Raw genomic sequence first — 23,994 nt, 5'->3', positions numbered from 1 at the left:
AGATGTAGTCACCTTCTGTGAAGTGAGCTGACCTAGACTGATTTGTCATCCTGATCTCTCGGGACCCTGGGGTGGAAGGATGCTGTGGGTGGTCAGGATGAAGGGCAGACGTGAGGAGTGAGTCTAGGAAGGCATCTGTGCCCTGGCCCCAACCCACAGGGCCAACCCAGTGTGGCTGGATCCTTTCTGCCGGAACCTGGAACTGGCTGCCCAGGCTGAGCATGAGGACGACCTGCCGGAGAACCTGAGCGAGATCGCAGACCTGTGGAACAGCCCCACCCGCACCCACGTGAGCTGGCAGAGTGCGGGCGTGGGGCAGGTCCTTGCCACTGGCCACAGACTTGGGTCTTTTGGGGGTGGTCCTCTGCCATAGGTGGTTAAGGGTCTGGGATTCAACTCTGCTCCAGCTAATGACCCCGTCTTCTCAGGGAACTTTTGGGCGTGAGCCAGCAGCGGTCAAGCCTGATGATGACCGGTACCTGCGGGCAGCCCTCCAGGAATATGACAATATTGCCAAGCTGGGCCAGATCATTCGGGAGGGGCCCATTAAGGTGAGGTCCTGCCATCAGTTCCCACAACCAGACCCCTGCTCCTAAGGATGTGGGGAGGGGGTGATGCCTAGGAAACACCTTGGTCCTCACCCCCAGGCTCAGCTAGACACAGCCCTCTGCCAGGGCAGAGTGAGCACAGGGGCTGGGGAGGTGGTCTGGCTGCAGCAGCCGAGGTGGGGCTCCATGGTGCACTCCTCTGGGCCCTGGCTGAGGCCTCTCATCAGCTTCAGTCCTCTGCTCTAGGACCAGACACTTGTACACCCTTGAGTGACTCCCAGTCCCCCTCCATCACCTCTGTCCACATGGGGTGAGCCTAGGACAGCAGAGGGCCTTGGTGGGGAGGTAACCCTCTCCCTCCCCCAGGGCTCATTGCTGAAGGTGGTCCTGGAGGATTACCTGCGGCTCAAAAAGCTCTTTGCACAGCGGATGGTGCAAAAAGCCTCTTCCTGCCACTCCTCCATCTCTGAGGTAGCGGGGCGGGAGCTGTGTGCTGTGCCCCAGACCTGGGGGTGCTTCCTCCTGCTGCCCTTCTCAGAGACTCTGCAGCTCAGCAGTGGCAGGGACCGGGAAAGTCAGACTGCAGGCTCTACTTTCTGGGCTTTGTGGGGCTTTTTATTCACAGGGGTGGGGTACAGTGCTGCTCAGATTTGAGGAGCCTCAAAGATAGTACGGAGTGATGGTATCATTCTAGGAAGCGGGCTGTGCTTGCCTGCAGTGGTCAAGGGTGTTAACTATTACCTGTCAGACTTTACAGGAACATTCCTTTCTTGCCAGGCCCTCATATACCCAATTGAAATTGGCTACAGCAAAAAGAACAGCCCTAGCTAGTTTATGCAGGATTAAAGAAACGCCTAATAGGAGCTCTGGTGTCTAGTGATTAGAAGCTGTGCTGCCAATTCAAAAGCACAGGGTTCAAATCCACCAGCTGCTTTGTGGGAGACTGATGGGCAGTCTCTTGTGTGATTCACTGCCACTGAACACCCACAGGAGGGGTCAGTTCTCCAAAGAATACTGCCAGCCCCCACACTGCAAACTCCTCCTCCAGCATCACCTGACCCCCTCACTCAGGCTGTGAGGGTTAACACACACAGACCTATCAGTAACACCAGCCAGCTGCTCTGGGGCACAGTCACCATCTGCAGTGACTTTCTGGGGCCATGGACCTTGGCATGGCCTGAGCAGTGTGGGGTCCCTGAGGCTTGGGGGGTGGTCCGTGGCCTCTTGCAGCTGATCCAGACAGAGCTGGAGGAGGAGCCTGGGGAGTGCAGCCCTGGCCAGGGCAGCCTGCGCTTCCGCCACAAGCCACCCATGGAGTTCAAGGGCCCCGACGGGATCCACGTGATGCATGGCAGCACTGGCACGCTGCTGGCCACCGACCTCAACAGCCTGCCCGAGGACGACCAGAAAGGCCTAGGCCGCTCGCTGGAGACGCTGACAGCCGCCGAGGCCAGTGCCTTTGAACGCAATGCCCGCACAGAGTCCGCCAAATCCACGCCGCTGCACAAGCTCCGCGATGTGATCATGGAGAGTCCCCTGGAAATCACGGAGCTGTGACGGAGGGGCTGCTGCCGTGGACACCCCACTGTGGGTCAGCGTTGGTCCTCCAGCCACACAAGGCAGAGCCAGTGGGTCTGGACGCCTCTGCGAGCTGGACGACCTTGGTGGCTCTCCTGGCGCTGAGAGATTTCACTTTTACCAGACGCTCATTCAGCATCTGATCTCTACCTTCATAAAATTTGTTATTTTTTTAAGAAAAAACAAAAACCAAAATGCTAAGTGTCTAAGGACGACGTAAGGAGGGTCACTGGGGGTCCAGGAGTCTTGATGACCAGCTTGGGTCACGAAGCGGAGCAGGCCCTGTTCCCGCCCCACTCCACCCCTAGCCGGCATGTCCTGTCCCCTCCCCCACACAGCAGGAGCTGGGGGAGGCCGCACGCCAGAAGCCCTGCCCAGCATCTGGACTTCAGCTCAAGTCGCACTGCCATCTCTTCTGTAGCCCAATGGACATCCAGGTGGCGGCTGGGATTAGCCCTTGCCTCTGCACAGACAAGGTCAAAGTCACAAACAGCAGCACATTCTCCCCATCTCATCGGCTTCCCCACCACATCCAGCTTCTGAAGAGAAATGACTGATGTTCCCTTGGGTTTTGAATGTTGAGTGTTCATTCCTTTTTAATTTCCCCTTCATTTTGTTTTAACTGGTACTCAATGAGATTTTGGAATGGTCTGTTTAAAAAGAGCAACTCCCAAGGAACCTGCAATACACTCTGGCTCTGGTTAACTCTTGTGTGGCTGGCCTGGGGGAGGGGTAAAGGGAACAGGGACCTGGCCTGGAGCGGGGGTCTCACAGTTCTTTTTATTGGTCCTCATCCTTTGCACTAAAGGGGCCACTGACACAAAGCTAGTGAGATACCAAACTCTTCTGGCTGAGGCATCCCAAAAACACTTAAGACTCAGGTCTGGTTGAAGACCTTTATTGTTAAATCACAGAAACTTTAGTGCAAACGGAACAAAAAAATTCATTAAGTCCACAGTCTAGTAACAGCACATCTTCCGGGCTTTGCTTGCTACTGCCTGGCAACCAGAGTGGGCCGCCACTAGGCCAGACAGGACAGGGGCTATGCAGGGTCCTAGAGTCACCCATTCCCACCCCAGTAGAGTCCCTGGCCTGTAACCCGTACCAGGAAGCCAGAGGCTGAGGAACTCTCCATTTAAGAATATTCGCGAAAGGAAGTCTAAAAGCATCTACGAGTGAATGAGGCAAGGTTGCCCAAAGCGGCAGAGGACCCTGACAGCAGGCAGACGAGCAGGAGGCATGAGGTGGCACCACTGTCACACACAGAACCCAGGCCCTAGGAACTGCCACACTGAGCAAGCAGGTGGCATTCAGGCAGTTTCCTCCCTCCCAACCAACCCACAGAACCCCCAAAGCAAGGTATCACAAGATAAAGACACAAGAGACACCAATGGGACAGCAAAACCCTTGGCCCAACCTACTTCCCCCGAGCTCCCAGCGGCTTTTCTCCAACCCTCTGCCAGTCCAGCAGGACGATGAGTGTAGAAGGCGCCTGCTTAATTCTGCGCTTGCACTTTCACATATAACTGCCTGTCTTGTGTATTTCCACAGCAGCCAGCTGCCCCAGGAGCCCCTCCTTAGCGTGGGGGGAAGAATAAGAAAACCCAAGCACACCAGAGTCCTACCACCTGTCCAGGCTCCGAACAAGACCTTAGGTCCAAATAGGGTGCGTGGCCAGGTGCCAGGAAACACTAAGTGCCTCTCATCCTCTTCTTCCTTCAGGGAGCCACCATGCAAGGACAGGCTGACAGACGCCTGGGGCACACACAGTTAAGTCATGGGCTAGCAGAGAGAAAAGGGACACTCCAGTGCTGTGTCAGTGGGGGCGGGCACCTCCCACAATGACAGCAATGTTACAACAAAGGACTTAAACAGGGATGGGGGGGCGACTATTTTTATAACAAAATCAACAGATGTGTGCGTTCATCCCCCCAGCTACACAAGTAGTAAAAGATGCTGCGGTGTTTCCAGGATGGACCATAGCTTCTAGTTCCACACATGACGCTTGCAGTGTTCCACAGCCTGGAGGAAAGAGGGAGCAGGTGTTAGTCTTCAGGTGACTCGCTCCCTGGTCATCAGGATCAGACAGTGCCAGTGTAGGGTCGCCCACATGACACAAGGAGCTCTGAGAGAGCATCTCATTCCAAACCTGTGAACATGTCACCAAGGTGTCGAGGCCTGTGAGCACCTCCATGAACACATTCAAAGCCCTTACATGTTTTATAGAGGATCACCCATGTGGGTGAGACTAGGATCCACCCTTTTGTCGGGGTACAGCACCCCACTAACAGTGGGCTGGCCTACAGAGCAACTTCGCTCCATGACAGAGGCACAAACTAGCCAGGCCTTGCAGAGTGGTGCCATGGACACACTGACCGCAGCACATCCCTCCCCCAACTACACTGAAGATGGGGTCAGGTGCTGGTGGCTGGGACCCGGCTGCAGAAAAGAGCTGGTCATGGCGAGGGTGTGGTCTCTCTGCTTCTCTCTGCAGGGGCCCAAGACAGAGGCCAATGATGCAACCTTCCCTGAGTACACACAGCCCCCAGGGGTGACAAAGAGCCTCAGTGAAGAAGAGAAAGTTGCACACAGAAACATTAAGCAAGAAGGACCTGTGCAAACCTCTCCACCCAGAACAGCAGCTGCCTAGGAGACAGGTGCAAGGCGCCCCACTGGGCCAGCGCTGGCCATGCGAAGAGAACACTGGGTGACCACAGGATGAAGAACCTAGGCAGGCTCTAGGCAGAGCAAACGTACCCAAAAAAGCAAAAGGACTTATGCAGGAGTGCAGGCAGTGGGTCCAACAGGCCTTTAGCAATCCCTGAGAGTGACCTCATGCGAATCTAACCCTGTCATAAGGCCATGAAGCAGGAAGTAGACATCTCCGGAGTCCCCCAAACCAGGAGAGCAGTCAACCCTGTATTTGCTGCTCCTTGGCTGGGCGGCCATGACTAAGCTATTCCCTTCCCTTGGCTCAGCTTTCTCATCTACAGAGAGGTGAAGCCAAGAACTGATCACCAAGGCTCCCGTTACAGCTACAGGCAGGAACAGGAGGCAGAGCATCAGAGAGCGTCAGAGGGCAGGACCGGGATGCAGGACAGCCTTGCACGCAGGCAGTTTGTGGCACAGCTGGGTGACTTACGTTGCACTGGGACGCTGTCTCCATGTTCTGGCACCAGTAGCCTGGGCCCCAAACACACTTTTCTGTTCCCAAGAGACGCTTATGGCCTGAGGGACAGGCACCCACTTTCTGTATAGTGAAAAGGAAAAAAGAATAGTTGGACTTGCCCAACTGATCCTTTTCAAAACTTCTAAAAGCAGAGGTAAATTCAAGGCTCCTGCACTTTAGAAACACACCAGGGCTCTAAGTAAAGCAACAGGCTGAGTGCCCCTGCATTCTTCCTGCCTGCCTCCCAGCTCCGATCCCCTCAAACTAGGAGTACGGTCAGCATGAGTGCTGACCTGAGTGAGTGAACATGAACACGCCTACTCTTGCCCTGGGCCTCCTCTTTCTCCCCTCTGCCAGGGCCAAGGACAGCCCCAGGGCGTGTGCAGTGCAGCGCAGGCACACCGCTCAAAGGCACAACCGCAATGCTTACCAAGCACACGAAGGAAGGGTCCATCACCTCGACCAGGACCTCGATCAGCACGGGCTCGTACTGAGTCACAAACTCATCACACTGTTGAAAGAAAGCAGGGACAAGGGCTCAGGTGTAGCATGCCCCAGCAGAGTGGGGCACAATGGGCTCAGAGGGCACTGGACAGCCTCGAATTCCAAGGCCCTCGAGTCTAGTGAGTCCTGGATCTCTCTCCCAGCTGCAACGTCTCTTGTCTGTAAGGCCTCACTAGCTCGCATGTTATTTCCACCCAGTGGCTCCACTTGAATCAAGAGATCACCTCAGTGGCAGAGAAACAGCTGGCATCCCATCAACCCTTCTATCAGCCTACCATCAGGGGCTCTCCCAGTCTCTGCAAGTGCCAAGCTGTTCAGAGGTCAGGCCTGGAATACCTGCTTCTGATAAGGCTCAGGCAGGAAGCTGCAGCCTTTCTCGAAAGCAGCTAGGATCTCCTGCTTTGTGCTGTTCTTCTCCAGGTTTTGATCCAAGTAGTTAACCAGCTTCTTGCACACCTCACAGAAGCCACCATTGTTCAGCTCAGTCATTTGTACTGCAGGAGGAGATGCAGGCTCAGTGGCGGCAAGGCCTTCCCGGGTTGGCCTCCCCCCAGTCCCCTCTGTGCACCTGCCCCGTGGGGCTCACCTGTCAACGCCGGCAGCCCCTGGACAGAGCAGAGGTGGAGCATGCTGCACACCAGCTCAGGGCTGGCCTCCTCCAGGAGGAGGGACAGGATGGAGCTGCCGTAGGTATCTACCAGTTCCTGGCACTCTTCAGACATGGAGGTGGGCAGTTTGGAGCACACTTTTTCCAGAGCGTGGATGATTTGTTCCTGGGAGTGAAGAAATGTTCACGTGAGAAGCTTGGAGCTGAGCAAGAGTTGGACATATTTTCTTCCAGTTCTTACTGGAAAACACTAATTTGGAAGCTAGACAATAACAGAGAGGCTTAGTTCCTTCCTCATAGAGGGGAGCCACAGAGCAGTGCGGAATGGCCTGCTCTGACCAGCCCAGGGCCCACAGGTGAGGAAAAGGGAGGGGGAGCAAGACCGGGGAGTGAGACTCCCCCCTACTTCTCCAACAATAATGGCTAAACCAAGCACAGACGGCAATCTCAGAACTCCTAAGAGCAGCTGGAGGGTTGGGGTGAGCCCAGCAGCAGGAGGGGAGGAGGGCGCACTGGCAGAGAGGCTAGCAAACCTCACTGCTAACAGCAGGAGTGCTCGCTCAATGGCTAATACCCCAAACAAGGAACACACACCAGAAGCCCATGCGGGAGCTGCAGCCTGATTTTCTGAAGGTGATAACAGAGCTCTGCTGTGGGAATTCATGGGCCATGCAACTCAGAGGGGGTGACAGGAGACCCTGGCATGGCAAGAACGCGCATGAATCCACTGAGATCCATGCAGGGCAGGCACTAGGAGCAGGAGACACAGCAAGGGCATCAGGGTAAGGGGAATGCTTCAAACAAAGATGGAAACCATCACAGAGGGGCACCATGGGAAAGCCTGTGCCAGGGTATTCACTGGGAAGAAACATAGAAAGCCTCCAACCTTCATCACAGGAAAGTGGATCTTCATGGTTTACGTCAAGTTCAAGATCCACTAACTTCCCCTCCCATGCATGCATGCATGCATAGAGAATTCCAGAACTCCTGAATCAATACTGGATAAAACCGTAGGGTAAGTGTGCCCTCTAGTGGCCCTCAGGAGAGGCAACCAAGCTCTCAGCCTCTGCGCAGACAACTCTGCGCAGAGAACTGTGGGTGGTGTGGAGCCGCACTTGGGGTCCCCAGGGAGGAACACCTTTGTGGATACAGGCTGCCACATCTGGGGGCCCCAAGAGCAGCATGTAGGTGCAGACCTCAGCTTCTGGACTGGCAGCCAGATGTCTGGGCCCAGCACCACTAGGATGACCACCCAGAAAAGTTCTCCCGCAAAATCAAGAAAGAACATGAAATTTAAGGCAAAAACACAAAGAAAACAGAATGGCCTAAATTCAACAAAAGATAATAAAATCACAAAAGACAGACCACTCAAAGGTAAAACAAGGGGAGGAAATTTCTCCTATGGAGTACAAGACAGTGTAAACAAATAATCAAAACTGACTATGGCGCTAAATGTTCAATCTTTTAAAGAAAGCAAAACTCACACTAAACACAAACTGAGACCAGTAAGGAAAAATGAGAGACTGAGTGGGGAGTTGAAAACACTAAAGGGGAGAGGAGAATGGGAACTAGCGAACAAATGACTACAGCTGAACATGAAGCAGCAAGGGAAGTATGTGCCTAGTAGTCAGCCATGTGGAAGCATGACAAAGTAAGTGATCAATGAAGCCTCACGAGAACAAAAGAACAACAACAAAAAAAATGAACAAACTCTTAAAACTGAGATTCAAGTAAGAAGTTGAATATTATAATGATTAGAATCTCAAAATAGCATGACAACAATCAAAGCATGTTGTTGTTATGTGCTGTCAAATCGACTACAACTCAGTGACCAATTTTCCACGAAATAATCAGAACTTCTTAGATCTGAACAGACAACCAAGCTACATACAGGAAATGTCATAAATCAAAGCCCAACTAAAGCAGAAAGAAAAACATCAAGTCTATACCAAATATCCTAACAACACTATTCTTGAAAATCAAAGACAAGGAAAGGATTCTGGAAGCAGCAAGGAAAAAACAATTATAACACAAGAGGATTTCCTAATAATCAGTGCAGATTCCTCCTCCACTCCCACCCCAGTAACTGAAGACGCCAGAAGACAATGAAGTGACACACATAAAACCCCGAAAGGGAAAAAACCCCAAACACAACAAACCAACAGCCAAACAAAAAGACTATCAAGAGTTCTCTGACCAGCGAAGCCGTCATTCAGAAATGAGTGCTAAATCAAACATACTCCCAAGAGCAGCTTTAAGAATGTGCCACCACCATGTATTACTCACTAGTAAGTGCTGTGAATGGAAAGGCAAAGCATTAAACAAATCCCATGTCTATATGAGCACAAAGAGAAGCAGGGAGCCGTGGTGGTGCAATGGGTTACACAGCAGGCTACTAACCAGCTGAGTCATTTCTACTATGTTCTATGGGGTCACTGTAAGTTGGAATCAACCCAATGGCAATGGGTTTGCTTCCTTTCTAAGGACATGGAGAACTTAAATGAAACCATAGACGTCTGCTGGATCTGTTGGCTTAATGGACCCAGTGGGCATGTAGAGAATACTTCATCTAACATGAGAAAACACATTCTTGTCCAGATCACACAGATCATTTTTCAGAATAGATTATATGCTAAGACATAAAAACAAGTCTCAACAAATTGAAACAAGATGGTTAACAGCCTGAGGAATCTGATAGAGGATTGCTATGAGTCAGGCTGGACTGGAGGACAGTGGGAAAGAGGAAAAATCCACGTAGGCAGAAGTGGGAGGAGGGCAGAAGGACTCACAGAAATGAGAATTACTAGGGTGAACTGAGGAAGGTTGAATTACATTGTGATTAATGTCATAAAATGTGAAGGAATGACTGAAGTGAAAAAATAAACCTGCTCTGTAAATTTTCATTCCAATTACAATTTTAAAGAATTGAAAAGTTTAAAAGTGAAATTTTAAAATGTCTAGACTCAAACATACCAAACCTGGGACACAGCAAATGCAGGCCCCAAAAGGAACAGAGAGGAACCACCAGACCGACAACGTGAACTAAGAGCAGGAAGGCAGAAGGATGTTCAAAGAGCTACCAGAACAACACAGTAACAAAGATCAGAGAAAAAAATGAACAAAACAGAAACTACCAAGAATAAGCTGGTTCTTACCTACAAGAGACTGAAAGAGGTCTACAAAAAAACGCAATGTCACCCCAAGCTTATGGACTAGGACACCATCCCCTACCACACTAGCTCAGCCTGGACCCAGCCTGCCCCCTCAGTCAAACAGGAGAGGGGAACACGTCACCTGGAAGATCAGCACCCTACTTAAAAATTGTCAATTAGAGGCCAAAATTTATTATTACTTGATTCAGTTCAACTAATTGCAAAAAACAAAAATGAGAAAAGTAGTGGAGGGAATAAACTGAACACAATAGAGAACATACTGACACATTGGGATCAGTGTAATGAAAACTGTTGTTTATATACAAATTGTTGAGCTGTGTGCAGACTGTCAGATGAGATTCTAATGTGTGCAAAGTTACACAAAAAAACATATAAAGTTAGGGAGAGCTGTGCACATTCCTAGGGAGTTGACTGACAAGAGCAAGGGCCAAACACATCATTAGATCCTCCCACTAGGACATTCTGGCTCAAGGACAGGTCGGTGGCCCTGTGAGGGGGGGCAGTGCTGCCTACACACCTCAGTTCTATTGTTGTCGACAAGCTTCACCACCTCCTTCACCACGTACTCACACACTTCACAGTATAATTCTGCTTTGGCTGGGGCCAGATCCTTCTGTTGAAGAGAACAAGAACACATGATAGTCCAGACCTCAAACCCTGGCTCCTACTTCCCTGAGAAGGGACACAGAGGCTTGGCGCAGGTTAGGGCAACACCAAGGCCTCACTGCATTCAAAATTACCTGTGGCTTCCTCACAAGAGCCAATTCAACTCCCTGAGCATGTTTTATATGGCAGGACACCCATACCGTACCAAATCCCCTACCACCACTACAACCACCCCTGCTCCCTTAAAACCACAAAGTCCTACACAGGAGATAGAAGTCATGCCCTAAAAATGGTCCACAGGTGCTCTGTTCAATTATGGTCATTCAAGGTTTACTCTGAAACAGCAGTGGTGAGAGGATGGGAATAAAGGAAAGGATTCCAATACTTTTTAAAAGAATTTTAAACCCAGTTTTTTTAAAGTCTGCTTTGGGTTTCCCAAAAAACTGGGGTTGCTTTTCCAGCACCATGAACAGAATGTCCCACAGCCACGGACAGTCTCAAACTCAACTACTTTTAGGGGCCAGACACGAAACCAGACATGCAAGAACTTGGGTGTGTCACCCCAGCAAGTGGCTGGAATAAGGACCACATGGGCCGAAGGACACAGCTGGTACCTTAATGGGCTCCACCAGTTCCAGGGCAGGGATGACGTTCTCCGGGGCCACCTTGGCAGGAATCAGCGACTGCATCGGGACCGCTTTGCTCTCGTCACAGAATCCAGCCAGCCCACAGATCTCCTTGGGTTGCTGCAGAAAGCACATAAGCTCTCAGAAGCAGGCCCACTCCCCACCTCCCCTTCACTCCCCTCTCTATAGAGGTTGGGGACTCAGACCCACAGCCCACCACACAGACAAAGAATCTATGTTAACTTTAGAGGGACCGTGCATATGCTAGTTAACGTGGCGGCAGGGGCAGAAACAGAACAGTCCCCGCTGCTCCAGAGCGGGCACTTAGGGAAACAGAAGTCCTCGACACTTGCAACAGGCAACTAACTGCAGGATCTTCAAAGACATCTAGTCTGTTCAAGAACCTGCTTTCCAGGTTAGCCGGCTCCTTCTCAGTAGGAAAGAAGCTATCCCCATAAAGTAACAGAATTTCAATTTCAAAGGCAGGATATTTCAGTAATGCATTAAGGGAACATGATGGCCTTTGAATACCACATTCAATGTTCACAGTCAAAAAGATATATTATAGAAAATCCCATTTCTCCCCAATTGGTAAATTGCTTCAATCTACAAGGTCGTGAGGTTGATCCTGTTTCACCATCCAGCACCAAATCTATGAACCAGATAGCTTGGAAAACATGCTGGCCATCATACTGTGATGATGGCCCAGAGAGAAGTTTACCTACTTTACAAACCAAAAGCAACCAGCCTTGATCCAGGCATTTGCCTCCCACCACTAAAGCCCTGAGCCCTGGAAAGCTGACTGCTAAAAATAAGGTCCGCGAAATCACGAGTTAGGTCATAGCTGTGGATCCCTTTAACACCCAGAAAAATTATACAAGATTAGTGCGTCTATAAGGTCTGTCCCAAGTAACCCTTTGATGTGTGTCTAAAGGATGACAGGAAACAAAGAGAGTAGGGTGGAAGTTAGAGCAAATGTTTTAGGAAAAAAGACACCAAGATTCAGGAAGGGTGCAAGCTCAATTTCAGGATCAGTAAAAAACGTTCAATTGTTTTACCCACAGTTCTCTCCCATTAGAACTCTAACCTAGAGATGGATGGGAATGCTCTGAAAGCCCTGGGATGAGAGAGCTGGCCCTGTGGCTCCGTCAGGCATTCAGAAGCTGGAGGAGGAAGCAGGGTCTGGGGGGCCCCATTCGATGTCATGAACTGCTGGCCTGGTTATTATGGGTCTGGAATGGATCCTGATCCCACAGATCATACCATCACCCAAAGGGGCAAAAGCTACAATCAAGAGAATGTTTCCAACTCTCTGGATCCAACAGACAGCGGAATGGTCTGCTTATTGTCTGTCAATAATTTGCTCATGCAGCAAAAGCATTTCTAAGAACAGGCTAAGGGCATGCAAGGCTCACTCATTGTGACAGACACAAGGTGTTCACTGGCACTGGGCCCCTCAGGGAAGTCGAGGCTCCCCTCCAGTGCCACCCCTGGTTCCCCTTCCACAGGCGAGTGCTGCCTGGGAACTCTGAGCAGAGCACTAAGCTCTGTGGGCTTTGTTACTCAATCGTCCCCTGGAGGAGAAGGGACCCCAACACCTCGAGTTCTGGACCCCAGGGAAGTGCTGCAGACACTCCCAGCGGCCTATGAGTGCTGAGGGAGGAGCCCTGCCTTTCCTCATCAGTCCTTGTATCTGCCAGAGCTGATCTCGCCAGACAAAAGCAAGATGAGCCAAACAACTAAGACACGCAGCAGAACGCTCTCTACCACACACCAATTCCCCAGCACATACCTGATCCTGCTGTTGAGAACAAAAAACAGGAAATCGGAGGTGAAAATAAGAGAAAGCAAAGGACACAACAGTTAAGAAAAATTAAAATTAAAATAACAATCAAGCAGTTACCTAGGGATAGGGATGTGACAGAGCAGTGTGACCTACCTGTTCCCACTCTGTGGACACGAGGGTGTCATACTTGGAACACGGGGCAGCAGACCCCTTTCCCAGAAACACCATGCTAGAAAGGGGCCCCCATCCTCAGAGACCTGACCCCCTACCCCTGCAAGGCCTTCCCCACAGGACAGCAGAACAGGAGACACAGAGCTGCCCAAACAAGGAGCAAGTGTCACAATCATGTTAGATACACCCACTGCCCCAGGCCCCATGGCAATCCAACCCAGGGGGGCCAATACTAGTCAGGAAGGAGAGGGTCTAACAGCTTGCTCAACAGCCTAATTAGGTTTCCCTGTGACTCAGCCTCTCTCAATTACCTATCTTCATGGGAAAACCCAGACCTGGGCATCTCCATTTGGCTATAAGGAGGCCCATATCTCCTATCCCAGAGGCAAATAACCTAAGCATCAGCTACACGAATTATGTTCCCACCATACCATGGAATATTATGCAGCCACTTAAAAAAAGAGTTCATCAATCGCTAATGAGTAATATACTGGGGCAGGGAGGTCATGAAATTCAACTATGAAGTATGAAGTAGTATCAGCAATATGACTCCAATGAAGTTTTTTTAAAAATCCCAAATTGGGAGCTCTGGTGGCCTAGTGGCAAAAAGCTGCACTGCAATCCCAGAGGTATGCGGTTCGAATCCACAAGGTACTCTGCTGGAAAAGGAGGGACAATCTCCTCCTGTACCAGTCAGATCAGATTTGACAGTACACACAAAAAATAATAAAATAAATTTAAAAAAATCCCAAATTATATCTGCTTTGGGAAATATTACCCAAATTTTTCCAAGATTTCTATATAGCATAATTTTTCTGATTTGAAAAATAGCTTTAGGTTCACATTTAACCTGATCAAGCTGTATCAAAGACTCGTTTTTTTAGCACATCTTTTAAGCAACCTTTCAATTTCTGAACATACTCTGTTCCAAAGGGTGTGAATAATAATAATCCCACATTCTCTTGTGCCTAAAGGGATTATTTCAGTGGTCAGAACAGGGTCGTTAACATTTTTGGTAACTATTTTAGGTTTTATGGGCCGTAATGGCCCTGTAGCAATCACTCGACTGTGCGAAATGAGCATAGCTGGGCTCCAGAAAACTTTAAAGTATGTCCAGACCCCCAGGCTAGACAGAGAACAAGCTCAAGGACTGAAGGTCTGGTCCTGAATGCAACTGGAATTCTTGTGACTTTTAAGGACCTCTGGTCACATGTGATTGTACCCAGAGAAGCCACACGGCTTAGGACAAAAGTGGGTCATCATCAGGATCCGTGACATCGACATAAGGAAGCAGGGACGGACCGCATCCTGACGCACAGACGTCTTCAGAATGCCATGCTCTCTACAACAGTTTTCTGCATAGGGCTGGCTAGCCTACAAGCAAGGAGCGTGACCAATACATTCTCTGCCCACCAAGGAAACCCCAACCCACCCCGTACCCCACCCAGATGCATCACAAGTAAGCGCAAGGTTTACAGGCTCAAGCAGCAACTACAGCTAACAAACGCTGCAGTGCACAGGGCCAGCTCTAGGGGCAGTATGCTCCTCCAGAACTCAGCTTTGCTACCGAGCAAAATGGTCCTGCAGGTCCAAGGGTTTTAGAGGCAGATCCCAAAAATCCAATGGCCAGCTCACGTATGCACAGCCCCACAGGGTTGGGGGTCCCTGTGTTAGCCTTTCCTGTGGCAAGGGCCAGGCACAGAGAACACAAGGGAGGCTGGGGGCCGCTCATCAACAGTGGTAAGAAGGGGAACTAAACCGTATGACTTTCAAAACTTCTGGAAAAAGAAAAAAATTCACAGACCACAAATAAAGCTGACAAGGGGCCCTGCCACCTACCATATGCATCATCATCTGGACAGCAATTTCAGAATACTGGTTGATATAGTTCTTGCACTGGAGTGAGAGAATAAAGATGTTAAACAGCTTGCTGAAACAGCACACATAACAAAACACAAATTTCCACTAGTAACAGTTACTATTTTAGACTAGGATTAGATAACTATCTACCCAGAGCAAGCTCTAGCAACAATCTGGTTATTCTGTGACTTGCAGGAAAATACATGTGAAAGATGTGTTCTGAGTGTGTCCTCCAATCTCCCTACTGTATGGCCAAGCTTGTCCCCCAAACTACTGAGTAATAGCAACAGGAAATGTGGCTATACAATGGGTGTTTAGGAACTACTGCTCAAAACGATTACATAATCCTGATCTGGATTGAGTCCTTCCCCACATTCCAGTCTAGCAGAGGGTTCCGAGTGTCCAGTACTCAACTGGACATCTCCGCTTTTCACATCAATCTCACAAACACAGTTAATGGAACAGTCTCTCCAAAACTAAAACCCCTAAGGTGCTAACAAAGCGTTTTGGAGCCTGGAAGACTAACATTTGCTAAGATACTAAGTTCCCAGAGGAACCTCCTGCAAACTGGCTGCCAGGCTCCTATGGTTAAGAAAGTACCCTTCCAACATAAAATGATGAGTGTGAATCATATACAAGTCAGTCGTAAAAACAAGTTTACAAAGGGTCTCTGGAGTTCTAATATACATGATAACTGGGGCTTTTTATAAAAAAAAAAAAAGAAAAATCTTCATTAAGATTAAAGGGTGGTTTTCTTCAATGATTTTGTCCACAAAATATTGCCTAATCAGATTCAATTACCCAACAAAGAATTTTACGTTCTGGCTACTTTTTGAGAAAAGAACCTCAGTTAGGTCAGAAGTTCAAATAGCACTCCAAAAAGTGACGGGCTCCTGAATTTTGCGGATTTACTCCCGATGGCCTTGGGGCGCGAAGAGGACAGTGGGTCTCACCATGTCAGACATGCCGGGTCCCAGGCGGTCACACTCCTCCTTGATGTGCTCCACGAAGGACTCGACGAAGGAGGTGTTGGTCCTCACAGCTGTCTGGAGGTCAGTAACCATCTGAACGCAGTCCTCACAGACACTCCCTTCAGCCTGAGCAGAGGTTAGGGGATAAACACTGCAGACTCCCACAGACTACGAGGAGGTCAAGTCCCCTCATATCACTTCCTTACATATCCACAATCCTAGAACTAAGTTACAAAGCCAGCTCCTAACGTGTTTTTAAGAAGCCCTGGTGGAGCAGCGGGCCGAGCACTTGACAGCAAACCAACAGGTTACCCAGCAGCTCTAACCCACAAGCCTCTCTGCAAGAGAAAGACGAGGCAGGCAGCTCTCACAAACATGGAACCCTGGAGTGCGGTGACACGCTCGTCCTTTAGGGCTCCTATAAATCAGGATGGAGCCAACAGCAATGGGTTTGGTTTTAAATTATTAACAGGTTTAATATTTCTGTTTTGAGTACGATTTCACAGGACAGGGGTTACTATGAGTTGGAATCAATTCAAGAGCAGAAGTGCATTTGGGAGTATTTGGAGGGGCACTAAGAAGGAAGAGGGTAAAATCATCATCTTAGGAGTCTGCAGCCTTGATGAGCTCTAAAGTCTGACGCATGTATCTGCAAGGGCCAAGGCAGGGTAGGACGCGAGCTAAAGAAGCAGGCACACTAGAGCCAGGCCTCACTGCCCCGTCGTAGTCTCTCTGACCTCGCCTAAAGCAGGGCCTCAGTGGGCTGACCTGTGGCCTTACCTTTGGCTGGGACTTGCTCTGGGATCCCTCCTGAGGGTACAGGAGAAGAGGGATGTTGGCCATGAAGGGAGCCACCACCTGGGACATGTCCAGTTCCGGGATCTTATTGGACTCAAGCTGTTTCTGGTGATTCAGCTCGGCAAGGTGCTTCTGAAGAGACTGGCAGAGTTTGAGGGCAGAGCACACCTCTTCAGGTCGACTCTGAGGGAAGAGCGAAGGCCAGCTGAAAACCGTCTCTCCAGAAGAAAACACAAGCAGTACCCAGTCCCTTTACTCATCTCTTAAATCTCAAAAAGAAACATAAAACATTTTTGTCCAAGTTCAAAATACCTAAAAAGCACTAAAAATATCCCCCTCAGACAGGTTCGCCTTCTCGTATGCCTGTCTGGTGGGTATTCACAGTTCTTTCTTTCTCTCCAGATAAGTCATGCAGTCCATCTGTTTTATATTATCTGGGTGCAAGTTTACAAATCATAGTCTTTTAAATAATTCATACATACTTGGTTTTAGAACATAATTACTTCATTACAATGTCTGCTAAACCCCTTACTATCTATTCATTTTTACTCCCCTCTTGCTCCCTTTCCATCTCTGGAAAACAACTAAAAATGATTCTATCTGCGTGTAAACCTTTCCTTTGCTTTTTGTAAAGTAGTTTTCTACATAATTGTCCCTTTGTGGCTGAGTTAGGTCATACAGCAAAATCTGTTCTAGATTAATCCATGTGCAGGGCTTCCTGAATTCTTGATAATGTTCCAGTGAGAGACAGTACTCCACTGTGTAAATACACCGGTTTCTTTAACCATGTGCCCACTAATGGACACTGGGATTGTTTCCATCTCTGGGCGATTGTAAACTATGCTACAGTAAATATGGGTGTATATATATCTGTATGAGTAATGATGACAAGAATCGATGCCTTTGAGTTTTAGTGTTTTGAGTTTAGTGTTGGCTATCTCAAGGACTGCCAGAAGAACAAACAGAAATGTCTAGAGGAGGTGCAGCCAGAGTGTTCCTTAGAGGCAAGGATGGGGAAGCTCTGTCTCACATATTTTGGAAAAGTTGTTAGGAAAAGGGACATCATGCTTGGGAAGGTGGAGGGTCAGCAAAGCAAAAGAAGACCCTCACTTAACAATAACAACATCAGGTGTCACAGCCTTCACGTCTTTAGAATATATACCAAGTAGTGGGACTGCTGGATCAAATGTTATTTGTAGTCCCAACTTTCTACAGAAGTGCGAACTGTTTTCCATAGTGGCAGCATCATTTTACCTTCCCACAAGCAGCGCAGGAGGGTCCCAGCCCCTCCACACCGTCTCCAGCATTTGTGGTTTGCTCTCTTTATTGACCTTTGCTATTGTTTGGATTTGCATCTCTCTCACAGCTAAAGATCCTGAGCAGTTTCTGCAATCCACCAGTTTGAAAGACCTTCCATATGCAGATGGCTCCTGACTCAACTGACAATGGTAAGGCACACAGTCAACACAGCACTCCTTGCCTGTTATTTCTTTTCCCAATCTCATTATCTGTTTAACTCTCCCCTCTTCAATGCACCCCTTCCCCACCAGCAAATTCAGTATATTTTCCCTTGCCATGCAGAATGTGCACAAGCCCATGCCACTAATTCAATCACATCTCTCTTATGTACAATAACATCCTGACTGTTCTACCATTTTCCCCTGTAACTTACCATCTTCTAGTTAACTGTGACTCATGCCAACCTTCCTGGATACTCTCAAGGCTGTAAATCATTCTGGGAGAACTCTCACTCCTTCCGTTCAAAGTGTCTGGTGGAGTCAATCCACCAACCTTTTGGGCAGCAGACTAGCACATGATGCACCACACCACAGGGCTCCTTAGCTTGCTACTGTCATTGTTAGGTGCCGGGAGTCAAGGAGGACTCACAGCTACCCGATGAACAACAGCTCTGAACACTGTTCTGTCCTGTGCTACTATCTGACACACTTGGGCCCACTGCTGCAGTCACCGCGTCAATGTAGCTCACTGAGGATCTTCCCTCATTTGCTGACCATCCAGCCCGAAGAATTGCCCACCTTGTTCCCCTCAAGAACTCTGAAGGGCTTGTTACCACACCTAAGTGCGGCCCAGAGGGCCTTGCATGAGGAGACCTCACCACAGCTCAGCCTCACTGCATGACACTCTGGCCCACTAGATCATGCAGTCTTGGATTTTCAAGCATCTTTTTCTTCTAAGGATCTTGTGTTTCCTGATTCCACAAAGTTAATTTCTTGTTCATTATTCAAACATGGACTGTGGCCAATAGATAGGTGAGCAAAAGATGAACATCCTTATACCGGAGCTTACAAATACACTTTTTTTTTTAAAATTTATTTTTATTATTTTTTGTGCGTGTACAGTCAAATTGGATCTGACTGGTACAGGAGGGGATTGTCCCTCCTTCTCTAGCAGAGCATCTGGTTGATTTGAACCGTGCACCTCTGGGATTGCAGTGCAGCTTCTTGCCACTACGCCACCAGAGCTCCACAAATATACTCTTTAAATTATTTAGGATAAATTAACAGAAAAGAAACTTAATTGTGTAGTCAAAGGGGCAGTTAAGGATCTGACATGAACTATTAAATTGGCACCTGGAAGTTTACATGCCTTCAGAAATTCCCCAAGTTCCCACTTACTGCACCTTGCCAAGCCTAGAAAAGCTTATTACTCTGGGTAAAAATCACCTGCCGGCCCTCTTGCCCTGAAAAGAGTTGATTTTCACTGAAGACTCCAGGAGAGCGTTCTGCTGGGCCAGGGCCCTCAAAGAATCAGAAGCAAAGCAAACCACTATTGAGGAAACCAGACTCAATGAATGGGCTTTCTAGTGTGGTCCAACGCTTCCCTTGGGGCCCAGGAACGCCTTAAGGAAAGCACCTGCTCTCCTGCCGACATACCGTCTCTCCTTTGATCATGTCCAGGATGACGGGCAAGTAGGACTGGACTATCTGCTTGCAGACAGCAGACAGGTTGGAGGAATGAGGAAGCCAGTCGCAGGTCCTCTCCAAGTTTTCAAGGATCTTCTCCTGCAAGATGACACGAGGTGAGGTTAAGAACAGAAGTGAGCTGCTTTCCTGCCAATGTACTGAGAACAAGTGGTTCTCTCTGACTCCCAGAAATTTAAGGATGAAAACCTGCCAGTCCTGCAGGAAGAGGGCTAATGGCTGGCATTAAAACTCTATGCTACCAACTGGTCAAAGAAAACATGAAAATAAAAAAGAAAGATCTTTTGATCTGAAGTCTCACAGGCACGGAGAATCACGTGCAGGGATATAAACATTAATGGCATACAATAAAAAAATCCCAACTAACCCTGGGCATTCACATAAGACAGCAAACTGCCTGCGTCTGTTTATGCAAAGCTCAGAGTGAAGAGTGGTTTTCACACATGCTGTCAGGAACAGTGTGTGGGTCCCCAAGACTATAGCATCACTACCTGCCCAGATGGAAGAACCAGCTCCTATCCACGCCGCTTTAGCACCTAATTCACAGCCCTTTATGAAGCCATGCAGGCACCTGTCACCCCACTGCAGCTCACCTCAGTGCCATTGTCCTTCAACATGTTGCCAGCTTCAATGATGACATCCTTGCATATGTCACAAGGAAGGGATTTCTAATGGAAAATCACAAAGGAGAGGTTATTTGTAAGGACACAACAAAATTCATGCTGCACATGGATGAAATTAACCTTCTTGGCCCTTTTTGTATTTTACCTAACTAGTGAGAGATGATCACAATCATGTTCTACAAGGGTGCGTGTGGTGTGCACAGAAACAGTTCCTAAGTCTAGAGGAGCAAGGGGCGTCCAGGAGGAAGGATTGCGTGAGGCTGCCCAGAATACTAAGCTTCTGTAGAATAGGCATCTTCCCTTTGTACCCTCCAGCTCTCAGGGATTTACTCTCAAGAGCAGGTGGTACAACAGAGCTCCTGCAACTATGTATTAGACATCTGTCACAAGGCAGGTACTCCTAAGATACTGTCAGTACAACGGTGAACTGTGTGCTCACTACCCTCCTGGAACCCACAGTCCAATGAGAGAGTCATCTAATTATTAAATAAGTGGCCAGTAAGTTGCAGACCTAGTCAATATTTTAAGTTCAGACTTTCCTAACATATAACTCTCTTAAGTTTCCTCTCAAATTGACAATGCTGTCAACTTGGAACCAACTCAGTGTTGACCCGTCAGTAGGTTTTTGGAGGCTGTACACTGGCTGCATAGGAGGAGACTGCTCATCTTTCTCCCTTGGAGCTGCTGGTAACTTCAAACTGTCTGGGTTGACAAGGCAGCTCTCTACCCACTAGCCCAGCAGTGTCCCCTTGTAAGTTTGCTAGGGATAATAAATGACCACAAATTTCATGGCCTAAAGCCTCTCTCATAATTTAGGAGACTAGCTGTCTAAATTCAGGGTGTGAGCTGAGCAAAGCCAGAGGGTTCCAGGAATCCTCAGCATTCTTTGGTTCACAGCTGTGTCACTCTAACACCCTCCTTTGTCTTCACCCGGCCTTATTTCCCCTGAGTCTGTGTGTGACTGCTCCTGTTTTAATAAGAAAATGTCACTGGATTCAAAGAGCAGCCTAACCCCGCATAATTCAATCTGAATTTTATCTTATCTAAAAATTACATTTTGAAAAATCATTTTCAGAGGTTCTGGATAGACATAAGTTTTAGGAATATTCAATAAACTTACATTACAGCCTTGTGGGTTCTCACTGTCTCTTTATCTGTCTCGCTGTAATGTACACACTTTCAGACTTTAGATTAAATGTCCCTTCTTTTAGATTCAGAACCTTGAAAATAATTCATGTGCAATAACTATAAATAATACCTAAAAAACAATTAGGTGGCACAGATCAAATTTTTTATTTAATCCACACAAAAAAATCCTGAGGAAAGCGGAGCTCTGAAAGATGAATGGCTCAGCATCAAGAGCACCCAGCTGTGGACCTTGGGATGAACCCCAAGTGTCGCTGGTGCTGATGAGTTCACCTGGTGGCACCACTGACCTACACTCTTATCTTCTCAGACAGGCCATATTCAGGTTAAGACGTCCTTACGCTATCAGCCTCCTGATAAACCTGGACATCAGGGCTTCCGAGAGAATGCACCCCTCTCACCCCACAACATACAAGCGATCACTGCTGGCCAGTCAATTCTAGCAAACCTCCATCAGGTTTCCAAGGCTACAAATCTTAACAGGGGACTGCCCCATCTTTCTTTTATGGCGTAGCTAGTAGAGGTGAACTGCCGAACTTTCAGTTAGCAGCCCAGCACAAAATCCACGACACCACCAGGGCTCCTCCAGAGGACCCAGAAACTATGGAAATTCTAGTTGGTTCTCCCAGTTATTAGGCAAAAATACACTCTTGGGCAGAAATACACCTGCTTGATGTCAAATGTCTTTCAACCCAGGGACAAAAAACTACTGTGTCTGAACAAGTTTAAAGGCGTCCAGGATCATGGCGACACTTAGAGAAATCAATTTGAACCTTTGGCCCTAGTCAGGCTGATATTACTGTGGATAACACTACATTAAGAAAGGCTCAATACCATCAAATCATAAGATCTACACTTCTGACTTGACACATGTTAAACCTGGAAAGAGGAAGTAGTAGTAAAAACAAGATCAGGAAGCAAAGCAAATTGGAAAGCAAAACTGAAAGTCATTTGACAACTGTTATCCGGTTAATGATTTCAGAAATTTTTTTGCTATAAAGTAGTATTCATCAAGTAAGTGTTAAGTGTGTAGTCTTGTCTTACTGAAGGTATCCTAGTGGCTTCTAACAACTTAGATCCCAATCTCCTCTTCTCCAAACACAGTCTGCACCACAAGCTGCTCAAGGGGTTAAATGGCATGTCCCGCGGAGAGCCAGGAACAGCATCTGCATTTGAGGGTTGCTGTCGACAAAACGCGGGCAGCTCCCGAGAGGGCTCAGGACTGACGAAGAATGTGCACTAGGTTATTGTCACCTTAGAGACAGACGGGGGAGCTTTCTCCCATAAAGATCACAGGTGAGAAAGCCTGTGGGGCGGTTCTATTGTCAAATGAAGTGAATGTTTGTCAAAATCAGCTCTATGGCAACTATCACAGGAGGGTTGATAACACACCTGCATTAAATCACTGCCGTTAGCAGCCATCAAGTCACCCTGGGCCTTCAGTGAACATCCCTCAATCTCTCGGAATAAAACACTACTGCCCCGGTCTGTGCCAACCTCATGATCGGCTGTAGACAGCATGGTTTTCACTAGCTGATTTCTGGAAGTAGATCACCAGTCCAGTTTTCCTAATGTTGGTCTAGAACCGCTGCTGAAATCTGTTTACCTTCGTAGTTAACACACTAGCTTCCTCTGACAAATGGTGGTGGTGACTGCTTGAACTGCACTCACCAGGAATCAACCCAGATCTATAACATGGAAGGCAAGAACTTTACCAATGAACTATCATTTGCCTCAACCCATATTAATGTTTTGTATTTAACAGCCTGAAGATAATGAAAGTCATCAGTAATATCTTTCCTGGTTTGGCTACAAGCTAGAAATAAAGATTTTAAAACAACAACTACCAAACTCTACAGTCTCGATCAATGAACTTCCTGGAGACAAAGAAGAAAAGATTGGGGAGGGGAGAGACTAAAAATCAAAAACTCATAAAATGTATAACTACTTAACATAATCTCAGCATAAACAAGGGATGGAGGAGAATCCCCGTCAGCACTAGGAATGGGTCTACAAACCTCAGCATCCCTTATCCAGGGTGGAGAAGTTTTGTGCCTGGAAGGTGTGGTACTGGTGGGTGTTGTATGCATTCTAGTCTGAACTGACCCATGGTGGACCCTCCAGCAGTTTTTCAGAGGCAATAAATCACATGGAAAGAGACTGCCAATCTTCCCCCTTAGAAGCAGTTGGTGGAGTCAAACCATGGACCTCTTGTGAAGGCAGCACAATGCAATTCCTTACCACTAAAGTCCCAGAGTTCCCTGGAAGGTGTGGTAGGAACTCATTACCTCTGCCACCAAGAGCTTCCACTTCTTTGGTGATAAATCGAGTACAAACTCAGCCATGTCCTGCCTCCTTCTCAGGGTCATTGAGATGAGTAAACAAATGAGGTGAGAGAAAGTGCATGGGAATGGCAGCAGGTTTCCTCTGCCACAAAGCTGTCAAGTGCAGTCAAAGGGAAACATGGGGGCTCTGAGCTGAGGACTCACCACTGTTGGCTTGTTCCAGACATTCTGCAGACAGTGCTTCACGGCCCCACAGTCCACGGCTGTTTTCAAGTCCTGGCACCACACTGCGGAGCCTCGGGTGCATTCTTTTAGGCCAACAACAGGGCTGCCCAAAGCTGGAAGGAAAAGCAGTGTGATGAGGTTATTTGCTCTTCAACAAACTGATCCACTTCACTCCTTTACGCCAGAGTAAGGGCTACCCAGCTGCTTCAAGTCATGTCAGGCTAGGACTGTGCTCCCTAAGATTTTCAATGACTGACTTTGTTCTAAGTGAATTTGCCAGGCCTTTACCCCAAGACACCTCTGGGGAAACACAAATGTCTAATCTTTCAGTTAAAAGCAGAGCAGATTAACCATATGCACTATGGATTAAGGGTTA

At 48.1% G+C, this 23,994-nt stretch overlaps 2 protein-coding genes across 2 annotated transcripts in view; one reads left to right on the top strand and one right to left on the bottom strand.

Annotated features, from left to right (window-relative positions):
• The window catches only part of CDH23 (cadherin-related 23), a 523,436-nt gene extending 521,331 nt beyond the window's left edge, over positions 1-2,105 (top strand). Inside the window, exons 65-68 of the mRNA XM_006889037.1 lie at positions 160-289; positions 429-551; positions 915-1,019; positions 1,779-2,105. Coding sequence (XP_006889099.1) covers positions 160-289; positions 429-551; positions 915-1,019; positions 1,779-2,105 — 685 coding nt within the window. The remainder of the gene's footprint in view (positions 1-159; positions 290-428; positions 552-914; positions 1,020-1,778) is intronic.
• Positions 2,106-4,112: 2,007 nt separating this feature from the next.
• PSAP (prosaposin) lies at positions 4,113-23,726 on the bottom strand. The gene is made up of 14 exons (XM_006888968.1): positions 23,598-23,726; positions 19,933-20,007; positions 19,292-19,420; positions 16,380-16,580; positions 15,582-15,725; positions 14,608-14,664; positions 12,604-12,612; positions 10,800-10,931; positions 10,097-10,192; positions 6,386-6,572; positions 6,136-6,293; positions 5,726-5,806; positions 5,269-5,376; positions 4,113-4,148 (listed from the first exon to the last, which is right to left on the bottom strand). Exons 2-14 carry the CDS (start codon positions 19,954-19,956, stop codon positions 4,113-4,115), a joined length of 1,362 nt encoding a protein of 453 aa, XP_006889030.1. The 5' UTR covers positions 19,957-20,007; positions 23,598-23,726.
• Between the last annotated feature and the right edge of the window lie 268 nt (positions 23,727-23,994).

This window comes from Elephantulus edwardii, unplaced genomic scaffold (assembly GCF_000299155.1).
Source record: "Elephantulus edwardii isolate Elephantulus edwardi_28Jun2011 unplaced genomic scaffold, EleEdw1.0 scaffold00074, whole genome shotgun sequence".
NCBI classification, from domain to species: Eukaryota; Metazoa; Chordata; class Mammalia; order Macroscelidea; family Macroscelididae; genus Elephantulus; species Elephantulus edwardii.
Note: the sequence above shows the minus strand (reverse complement) of the source record. Positions and strands in the feature narration are given on the sequence as shown.